General features: G+C 46.2%; 1 protein-coding gene across 1 annotated transcript; it reads left to right on the top strand.

Annotated features, from left to right (window-relative positions):
- The first annotated feature begins 1,463 nt into the window (after window positions 1–1,463).
- Window positions 1,464–8,846, top strand: LOC123404830 (E3 ubiquitin-protein ligase UPL3-like). Its single transcript, XM_045098775.1, has 6 exons — window positions 1,464–1,604; window positions 1,697–1,801; window positions 1,907–1,987; window positions 2,064–2,132; window positions 2,214–2,345; window positions 8,668–8,846. The coding sequence occupies exons 1-6, from the start codon at window positions 1,464–1,466 to the stop codon at window positions 8,731–8,733; spliced, it is 594 nt and encodes a 197-aa protein (XP_044954710.1). The 3' UTR covers window positions 8,734–8,846.
- The last annotated feature ends 2,544 nt before the right edge of the window (window positions 8,847–11,390 follow it).

Raw genomic sequence — 11,390 nt, 5'->3', positions numbered from 1 at the left:
AAGGCCGCCGGGGGAAGGATGAGGTGGAGAGGAGGGGGGCGACGCGGGGAAAGTGGGGGGGGGGGCAGGGGCGATTGGATCGAGGGGAGGGAGTGGGGGATCTGGCCTGGGGGTGGGGGCTCTCGTGGGGGTGGGGGCGAGAGGTGGGGAGTGGCGGCGCCCAGGGGGGGCTGACGAGGGAGGGAGGGTCTTGCGAGGGGGTGGGCTAGGGTTCCGCGGGAGGGGGCGCGGGGGGCCTGGCCGGTTGGGCCTCTTGGCCCAGCCAGGCCAGTGGGGGGGGGGCTTTCTTTCTTTCTTTCTTTCTTTTTTTTCTCTTGCTTTGTTTTATTTTCTTTTCTTTTTTTTTATTATTACTTATTCTAATCCCTTTTATTATTCTATTCTTATTTACTTTCTTTCATAATGTATTATTTATACTTTTAGTCCTTTCTTTTGTTCATTTAGTTTCATTTACTACATTTCTTTACTTATTTTGTTAAAGCCCCTTTCTTAATATATCGGGATCATCAATGATTCCAAAAGTACCCGACTTGATATTATAATCTGTTAGGGAATCTTTATAACTCCCCAACGTTGTTATCTCAACAACATAAAAAATCTTTTCACGTTTCACTTAATCCCGAAGCTTCGAATTATGATTCGGTTTCAACCATCACGAGAACATTGATAAAGTTAACGGTGACGTGGCATCATTAGCGCAGGATCACTGTAGCTTAATTACAATAATTACTGTTGCAAAAGTCGAGGATGTCACACCGGATGCAAAGTTTATTTTAGTCTCGACGACTAGGTCGAGAAGGTACATTCTAGAACTAGTTTAGCTCGCAGCCCACAACGCTGCGAGCTGGGGCAATGGCAGTTTTACAAGAACATACGCCCTTGAGATGATAATGTCGGTGGTCTTGACGGCGCGGAGGTGCTTCCGCCGGACATACATCAACGTGTTAGCGCTCTCCTTCAGACTAAGGTGGGCGTTGATGTGACATTTGAGGTCGACAGTGAGGCCTTCGTCGTGCACCAGTGTGTGCTCGCTGCCTGATCCACCCACTAGTAGAAAACGAGGTTGTAGTCCTGGTTGGTAAGGGCCCCCTAACCGGGACTAATACCTTGGGACTAAAGCCCCCCAACTCCCGGTTGGCCACGACCTGGGACTAATACACATCCACGTGGCACCAACCGGGAGTAAAGGCTTTGGTGATTTGGGGTTTTGGGTTTTAGGGTTTATTGTTTATTATTTTTGCTTTTCATTTTCTATTTTTCATTTCAAACATATTTTACGCCATCATATACTGTAGACGTTCTGTATATATCATAGAATTTCTCGTATGACCATATATATGGAAAATGATGTCTACAAATTAGTGGTAACTACCTCCGACACATGAATTAATACATCTAATGATCACCAGAGGTCAAATATAAACCTCGCCGGACTTTGTTAATTCGAGAAAAATTTCTTCGCCATGATTGTCTGGTTCCTCTTTGTCTCTTTGTTGTTCTTCCTCAATTCCCTCCGTGGAGCTCCTATGGAGGACTTGTGTTTAGATTTTACTCTTCCAGGTTTTCCTGATTATTTTCTCAAAGAAGGCGAGCAAAACATAATTGTAAGTGATGTGTTTATGTTAGGGATTTCGTGTTCACATTTGCTCTTCTTTTTATGCGGGGAGTGATAAATAGAGTTTATTCTTTCCCTTAGGTTAATATCCACAACCTAAAGGAGTATGTTTCTTTGCTAGTCGATGTGACAGTGAAGTCAGGGATTATGAAGCAGGTTGAAGCTTTCATATTAGGTTTTAGCCAGGTGGGACCTCATTCTGTTCGTTTGTCAACTCCTTTTAATCATTGTGTAGATGTATCGAGACTTATTTACTTTTCCTAAATGATTGTGTACTTTTCTTTGTTTTAGGACTTTGATATCTCATCCCTCCAAATATTTTCACCTCAAGAGCTTGACTATCTAATATGTCGTCGTCAAGAAATATGGGAGGTAACGCTTCATCTCCCTCTCTTGATTTCACTTGTGTCCTGTTACATTTCCACTGAACTGGCCTTGATTGCTGCAGGCCAAATCACTGGTGGATAACATAAAATTTGATCACGGGTTTACTCCTAAAAGTCCTGCCATTATAAATGTAAGTACACCCATATTTTCCTATACCTTAATCTGGCACTGTATATGTTTAATGTTATCTTGATCCTCTGGTTGTCTGCAGCTACTCGAGATCATGACGAAATTTACCCTTGATCAGCAGCATGCATTCTGCCAGTTTGTAATTGTTGCTTCTTCTCGGCTTCCAACTGGTGGTTTGGCTGCCCTTAGTCCCAAGCTTACCATAGTTCAACAGGTGCTTTATGTCGGCATCTGCTCCGTATACGTCTTGGTTATTATTGGGTCCCGCTACGATCCGAACGTTTTGGGAACCCCGGGGTTCGGTTACGTGGACCTCGTCAAACCTCATAGTTTTGGCCTATTGTGGCCAGTTTTCTATTCTATTGGTCACTGATTTTGGGTCCTCCTAGGATCCGAACGTTTCGGAAACCCCGGGGTCCGGTTAGGGGGAAATCGTGAAAACTAATAGTTTTCGCATATTCCGGTCAGTTTTGTATGCTATTAGTCACTGATCTTAGGTCTCGATGTGATCTGAATCTTTCGGGAACCCTTGGGTCCGCTTACGGGGAACTCGTTCAAACTTACAATTTTGGGCTATTCCGGCCAGTTTAATATGCTATTAGTCACTGATTTTGGGTCCCGCTGTGATCTGAACGTTTGCGGAACCTCGGGATCCAGTTACGGGAAACTCGTAAAAACTCGCAGTTTTGGCCTATTCCGACCACTTTTGTATGCTATTAGTCACTGATTTTGGGTCTCGATGTGATCTGACTATTTCGGGAACCCTTGGGTCCGGTTACAGGGAACTCGTCAAAACTCGCAATTTTGGGCTATTCCGGCCAGTTTAGTATGCTATTAGTGACTGATTTTGGGTCCCGCTGCGATCCAAACGTTTCGGGAACCCTGGGGTTCGGTTACGGGGAACTCGTCAAAACTCGTAGTTTTGGCCTATTCTGGCTAGTTTTGTATGCTATTAGTCACTAATTTGGGGTGCCACTGTGATCCGAACGTTTCGGGAACACCGGTGTCCGATTACGGGGTACTCATCAAAACTCGCAGCTTTGGCCTATTCCGGCCAGTTTTTTGTGCTATTAGACACTAATTTTGGGCCCCGATGTGATCCAATTGTTTCGAGAACCATTGGGTCCAGTTACGGGGAACTCGTAAAAACTAACAGTTTTGGCCTATTCCGGCCAGTTTTGTATGCTATTAGTCACTGATTTTGTGTCTCGTTGTGATCCGAACGTTTCGGGAACCTCGGGGTCTGGTTACGGGGAACTCGTCAAAACTCACAATTTTGGCCTATTCCGGTCAGTTGTGTATGCTATTAGTCATTGATTTTAGGTCCCGATGTGATCGAAATGTTACGGGAACACTTGGTCTTGTTATGGGGAACTAAACATAACTTGCAGTTTTGACCTATTACGGCCAGTTTTGTATGCTATTAGTAACTGATTTTGGGTCACCTTGTGATCCAAACATTTTCGGAACTCGTCAAAACTCGCAGTTTTGGCCTATTCTGGCCAGTTTTGTATGATATTAGTCACTGATTTTGGGTCCCGGTGTGATCCAAACATTTCCGGAACCTCGGGGTCCGGTTACGGGGAACTCGTCAAAACTCGCAGTTTTTGGCTCTTCCGGCCAGTTTTCCATCCTATTAGTCATTGATTTGGGGTCCCGATGCGATCTGAACGTTTCGGGAACCCCGGGGTCCGGTTATGGGGAACTCGTCAAAACTCACAGTTTTTTCCTATTCTGGTGAGTTTTGATTGCTATTACTCACTTATTTTGGGTCCCGCTACAATCCGAACGTTTCGGGAACCCCGGAGTCCGGTTACGGAAACTCGTCAAAACTCGCAGTTTTGGCTTATTCTGGCCAGTTGTGTATGCTATTACTCACTAATTTTGGGTCCCACTGCGATCCGAACGTTTCGGAAACCCCGGGGTCATGTTACGTGGAACTCGTCAAACCTCATAGTTTTGGCCTATTGTGGCCAAATTTCTATGCTATTGGTCACTGATTTTGGGTCCTCCTAGGATCCAAACGTTTTGGGAACCCCGAGGTCCGGTTAGGGGGAAATCGTCAAAACTAACAGTTTTCGCATATTTCGGTCAGTTTTGTATGCTATTAGTCACTGATTTTAGGTCTCGATGTGATCCAAATGTTTCAGGAACCCTTCGGTCCGGTTAGGGGGAACTCGTCAAAACTCGCAATTTTGGGCTATTCCGGCCAGTTAAGTATTCTATTAGTCACTGATTTTGGGTCCCGCTGTGATCCGAACGTTTGCGGAACCTCGGGGTCCAGTTACGGGGAACTCGTCAAAAGTCGCAGTTTTGGCCTATTCCGGCCACTTTTCTATCCTATTAGTCGTTCATTCTGGGTCCTGATGCGCTGCGAACGTGTCGGGAGCCTTGGGTCCGGTTATGGGGAACACGTCAAAACTCGCAGTTTTGGCCTATTCTAGCGAGTTTTCTATGCTACTAGTCACTGATTTTGGGTTCCGCTGCGATCCGAACGTTTCGGGAACCCCGTGGTACGGTTACGGGGAACTCGTCAAAACTCAAGCTTTTAGCCTATTCTGGCCAGTTTTGTATGCTATTAGTCATTGATTTTGGGTCCTTCTACGATCCAAACATTCTGGGAACCCTGGGGTCCGGTTACGGGGAACTCATCAAAACTCGCAGTTTTGGCCTATTCCGGCTAGTTTTATATGTTGTTAGTCAATAATTTGGGGTGCCGCTGTGATCCGAACGTTTCGGGAACACCGGGGTCCGATTACGAGGTACTCATCAAAACTCGCAGCTTTGGCCTATTCCGGCCAGTTTTGTGTGCTATTAGACACTGATTTTGGGCCCCGGTGTGATCCAAATGTTTCGAGAACCAGTGGGTGCAGTTACGGGGAACTCGTAAAAACTCGTAGTTTTGGCCTATTCCGGCCAGTTTTGTATGCTATTAGTCACTGATTTTGTGTCCCGTTGTGATCGAACGTTTTGGGAACCTCGGGGTCTGGTTACGGGGAACTCGTCAAAACTCGCAATTTTGGCCTATTTCGGTCAGTTGTGTATGCTATTAGTCATTGATTTTGTGTCCCGATGTGATCGAAATGTTTCGGGAACACTTGGTCTTGTTACGGGGAACTCAACAAAACTCGCAGTTTTGGCCAATTCCGGCCAGTTTTATATGCTATTAGTCACTCATTTTGGGTCCCGCTGTGATCCAAACGTTTTTGGAACCTCGGGGTCCGGTTACGGGGAACTCGTCAAAACTCGCAGTTTTGGTCTATTCTGGCCTCTTTTGTATGCTATTAGTCCCGGTGTGATCCAAACATTTCCGGAACCTCGGGGTCCGGTTACGGGGAACTCATCAAAACTCGCCGTTTTGGCCTCTTCCGACCAGTTTTTTATCCTATTAGTCATTAAATTGGGGTCCCGATGCGATCTGAACGTTTCGGGAACCCTGGGGTCCGGTTATGGGGAACTCGTCAAAACTCACAGTTTTTGCCTATTCTCGTGAGTTTTGTATGCTATACTCACTGATTTTGGGTCCCACTGCGATCCGAACGTTTTGGGAACCCCGGGGTCCGGTTAAGGAAACTCGTGAAAACTCACAGTTTTGGACTATTCTGGCGAGTTGTGTATGCTATTACTCACTAATTTGGGTCTCGCTGCGATCCGAACGTTTCGGGAACCCCGAGGTCCGGTTACGTGGAACTCGTCAAACCTCATAGTTTTGGCCTATTTGGCTAGTTTTTCTATGCTATTGGTCACTGATTTTGTGTCCTCCTAGGATCCGAACGTTTCGGGAACCCCGGGGTCCGGTTAGGGGGAAATCGTCAAAACTAACAGTTTTCGCATATTCCGGTCAGTTTTGTATGCTATTAATCACTCATTTTAGGTCTCGATGTGATCCAAATGTTTCGGGAACCCTTGGGTCCGGTTACGGGGAACTCGTCAAAACTCGCAGTTTTGGCCTATTCCGGCCAGTTTTGTATGCTATTAGTCACTGATTTTGGGTCCCGCTGTGATCCGAATGTTTGCCGAACCTCGGGGTCCAGTTACGGGGAACTCGTCAAAAGTCGTAGTTTTGGCCTATTCCGGCTACTTTTCTATCGTGAAGAATACGGCCGGACTCTAACAGAACGCCACAAGAACCCCGCTACTATCGCCAACTGGACCAACACCCGTACGGGCTCTCCTATGAGCCAACCGTGAAGACCTTCGTCAGAGGGTTGGAGCTCTCGCACTCGGAGGGAACATTAGACTGGTCCAACGCCGAGTCGGATGCGTCGCGAAGAGATGTGGCGGGCTCGATGGCCGCAATCTGTGGGGAAGATGCTTGATGAGCCAACGCGTGACGCACCCAGCGCTGAAGCCGCGAGCGACCGGATTGCTTGTCGCGACGAACAACAGGGAGAGCAAAACACAATTGTTCTCAAAGAAGGCGAGCAAAACACAATTGTAAGTGATTTGTTTATCTTAGGGATTTCGTGTTCACATTTGCTCTTCTTTTTATGCGGGGAGTGATAAATAGAGTTTATTCTTTCCCTTAGGTTAATATCCACAACCTAGAGGAGTATGTTTCTTTGGTAGTCGATGCGACAGTGAAGTCTGGGATTATGAAGCAGGCTGAAGCTTTCAGATCAGGTTTTAGCCAGGTGCGACCTCATTCTGTTCGCTTGTCAACTCCTTTTAATCAATTTGTAGATGTCTCGAGTCTTATTTAATTTTCCTAAATGCCTGTGTACTTTTCTTTGTTTTAGGTCTTCGATATCTCATCCCTCCAAATATTTTCACCTAAAGAGCTTGACTATCTAATATGTGGTCGTCAAGAAATATGGGAGGTAATGCTTCATCTCCCTCTCTTGATTTCACTTGTGTTCTGTTACATTTCCACTGAACTGGCCTTGATTGCTGCAGGCCGAATCACTGGTGGATAACATAAAATTTGATCACGGGTTTACTGCTAAAAGTCCTGCCATTATAAATGTAAGTGCACCCGTATTTTCCTATACCTTAATCTGGCACTATATGTTTAATGATATCTTGATCTTCTGCTTGTCTGCAGTGCTGTGGGTTTGAAGCAGGTTGATATCCACAACCTAGAGGAGTATGTTTCTTTGGTAGTCGATGCGACAGTGAAGTCAGGGATTATGAAGCAGGTTGAAGCATTCAGATCAGGTTTTAGCCAGGTGCGACCTCATTCTGTTCGCTTGTCAACTCATTTTAATCATTGTGTAGATGTCTCGAGACTTATTTACTTTTCCTAAATGCCTGTGTACTTTCCTTTGTTTTAGGCCTTCGATATCTCATCCCTCCAAATATTTTCACCTCAAGAGCTTGACTATCTAATATGTGGTCGTCAAGAAATATGGGAGGTAATGCTTCATCTCCCTCTCTTGATTTCACTTGTGTTCTGTTACATTTCCACTGAACTGGCCTTGATTGGTGCAGGCCCAATCACTGGTGGATAACATAAAATTTGATCACGGGTTTACTGCTAAAAGTCCTGCCATTATAAATGTAAGTGCACCCGTATTTTCCTATACCTTAATCTGGCACTATATGTTTAATGATATCTTGATCTTCTGCTTGTCTGCAGCGCAGTGGGTTTGAAGCAGGTTGATATCCACAACCTAGAGGAGTATGTTTCTTTGGTAGTCGATGCGACAGTGAAGTCAGGGATTATGAAGCAGGTTGAAGCATTCAGATCAGGTTTTAGCCAGGTGCGACCTCATTCTGTTCGCTTGTCAACTCATTTTAATCATTGTGTAGATGTCTCGAGACTTATTTACTTTTCCTAAATGCCTGTGTACTTTCCTTTGTTTTAGGTCTTCGATATCTCATCCCTCCAAATATTTTCACCTCAAGAGCTTGACTATCTAATATGTGGTCGTCAAGAAATATGGGAGGTAATGCTTCATCTCCCTCTCTTGATTTCACTTGTGTTCTGTTACTTTTCCACTGAACTGGCCTTGATTGGTGCAGGCCCAATCACTCGTGGATAACATAAAATTTGATCACGGGTTTACTGCTAAAAGTCCTGCCATTATAAATGTAAGTGCACCCGTATTTTCCTATACCTTAATCTGGCACTGTATATGTTTAATGATATCTTGATCTTCTGCTTGTCTGCAGCTACTCGAGATCATGACGGAATTTACCCCTGATCAGCAGCTCGGCTTTCAACTGGTGCTTCTCGGCTTTCAACTGGTGGTTTGGCTGCCCTTAGTCCCAAGCTTACCATGGTTCGAAAGGTGCTTTATGTCGACATCTGCTGCATATGCGTCTTGGTTATTATTGTCTGCCATGTTTCTTTCTTAACCTGCTATCTCTTTCGATTGTCAGCACCCCTCGAGTGGGGTGAGTGCATTGAATACAAGCGGGGTAACAGACGCTGCGGATGACGATCTGCCCAGTGTCATGACGTGTGCCAATTATCTCAAACTACCCCCGTATTCCACAAAAGTAAGCATGGTTTTATCCTCTAGTGTTTGGTGGCAAGTTTAACGCGCTGTTGTATCCCCGCTAACTCGGCTTGTTTGGACGTGTTCTCGCAGGAAGTCATGCGCAAGAAGCTGCTCTACGCCATCCTAGAAGGCTGTGGATCTTTTGATCTATCCTGAGTTGATAAACTAACGATACAGGGCTCACCATTGGATGCCCGTCAATTTTATCCCGAAATAGTTTTCTTCTTTGTTGCCTGCAATAACATAGGTTGAGGTTACCAGTCGCTCCGCATAAAGGTTGAAAGTATTGGGGAACGTCGCATGGGAAACAAAAAATTTCCTACGCGCACGAAGACCTATCATGGTGATGTCCATCTACGAGAGGGGATGAGTGATCTACGTACCCTTGTAGATCGTACAGCAGAAGCGTTAGAGAACGCGGTTGATGTAGTGGAACGTCCTCACGTCCCTCGATCCGCCCCGCGAACAATCCCGCGATCAGTCCCACGATCTAGTACCGAACGGACGGCACCTCCGTGTTCAGCACACGTACAGCTCAACGATGATCTCGGCCTTCTTGATCCAGCAAGAGAGACGGAGAGGTAGAAGAGTTCTCCGGCAGCGTGACGGCGCTCCGGAGGTTGGTGATGATCTCGTCTCAGCAGGGCTCCGCCCGAGCTCCGCAGAAACGCGATCTAGAGGAAAAACTATGGAGGTATGTGGTCGGGCAGCCGTGAGAAAATCGTCTCAAATCTGCCCTAAAAGCCCCATATATATAGGAGGAGGGAGGGGAACCTTGCCTTGGGGTCCAAGGGACTCCCAAGGGGTCGGCCGAGCCAAGGGGGGGAGGACTCCCCCCCCAAACCGAGTTGGACTTGGTTTGGTGGGAGGAGTCCCCCTCCCTTCCCACTTCTTCCCTCCTTTTTTTTTCTTTTCCTTTGATTTACTTCTCTTGGCGCATAGGCCCCCTTGGGGCTGTCCCACCAGCCCACTAAGGGCTGGTGTGTCTCCCCAAAGCCTATGGGCTTCCCCGGGGTGGGTTGCCCCCCCCCCCCCCCCCCGGTGAACTCCCGGAACCCATTCGTCATTCCCGGTACATTCCCGGTAACTCCGAAAACCTTCCGGTAATCAAATGAGGTCATCCTATATATCAATCTTCGTTTCCGGACTATTCCGGAAACCCTCGTGACGTCCGTGATCTCATCCGGGACTCCGAACAACATTCGGTAACCAACCATATAACTCAAATACGTATAAAACAACGTCGAACCTTAAGTGTGCAGACCCTGCGGGTTCGAGAACTATGTAGACATGACCCGAGAGACTCCTCGGTCAATATCCAATAGCGGGACCTGGATGCCCATATTGGATCCTACATATTCTACGAAGATCTTATCGTTTGAACCTCAGTGCCAAGGATTCGTATAATCCCGTATGTCATTCCCTTTGTCCTTCGGTATGTTACTTGCCCGAGATTCGATCGTCAGTATCCGCATACCTATTTCAATCTCGTTTACCGGCAAGTCTCTTTACTCGTTCCGTAATACAAGATCCCGCAACTTACACTAAGTTACATTGCTTGCAAGGCTTGTGTGTGATGTTGTATTACCGAGTGGGCCCCGAGATACCTCTCCGTCACACGGAGTGACAAATCCCAGTCTTGATCCATACTAACTCAACTAACACCTTCGGAGATACCTGTAGAGCATCTTTATAGTCACCCAGTTACGTTGCGACGTTTGATACACACAAAGCATTCCTCCGGTGTCAGTGAGTTATATGATCTCATGGTCATAGGAATAAATACTTGACACGCAGAAAACAGTAGCAACAAAATGACACGATCAACATGCTACGTCTATTAGTTTGGATCTAGTCCATCACGTGATTCTCCCAATGACATGATCCAGTTATCAAGCAACAACACCTTGTTCATAATCAGAAGACACTGACTATCATCGATCAACTGGCTAGCCAACTAGAGGCATGCTAGGGACGGTGTTTTTGTCTATGTATCCACACATGTAAATGAGTCTTCATTCAATACAATTATAGCATGGATAACAAACTATTATCTTGATACAGGAATTATAATAATAACTATACATTTATTATTGCCTCTAGGCATAATTCCAACAGTCTCCCACTTGCACTAGAGTCAATAATCTAGCCCTCACATCACCATGTGAATTACATTGTAATAAATCTAACACCCATACAGTTCTGGTGTCGATCATGTTTTGGCCGTGGAAGAGGTTTAGTCAGCGGGTCTGCTACATTCAGATCCGTGTGCACTCTGCATATATTTACGTCCTCCTCCTCGACGTAGTCGCGGATGAGGTTCAAGCGTCGTTTGATGTGTCTGGTCTTCTTGTGAAACCTTGGTTCCTTTGCTAAGGCAATGGCACCAGTGTTGTTACAGAACAAGGTTATTGGATCCAGTGCACTTGGCACCACTCCAAGATCCGTCATGAACTGCTTCATCCAGACACCCTCCTTAGCCGCCTCCGAGGCAGCCATGTACTCCGCTTCACATGTAGAATCTGCTACGACGCTTTGCTTGGAACTGCAACAGCTTACTGCACCCCCATTAAGAATAAATACGTATCCGGTCTGCGACTTACAGTCGTCCGGATCTGTGTCAAAGCTTGCATCGACGTAACCTCTTACGGCGAGCTCTTCGTCACCTCCATACACGAGAAACATCTCCTTAGTCCTTTTCAGGTACTTCAGGATATTCTTGACCGCCGTCCAGTGATCCACTCCTGGATTACTCTGGAACCTGCCTGCCATACTTATGGCCAGGCTAACATCCGGTCTAGTGCACAGCATCG

This window comes from Hordeum vulgare, chromosome 6H (assembly GCF_904849725.1).
Source record: "Hordeum vulgare subsp. vulgare chromosome 6H, MorexV3_pseudomolecules_assembly, whole genome shotgun sequence".
In the NCBI taxonomy this organism is placed as follows: domain Eukaryota; kingdom Viridiplantae; phylum Streptophyta; class Magnoliopsida; order Poales; family Poaceae; genus Hordeum; species Hordeum vulgare.
Note: the sequence above shows the minus strand (reverse complement) of the source record. Positions and strands in the feature narration are given on the sequence as shown.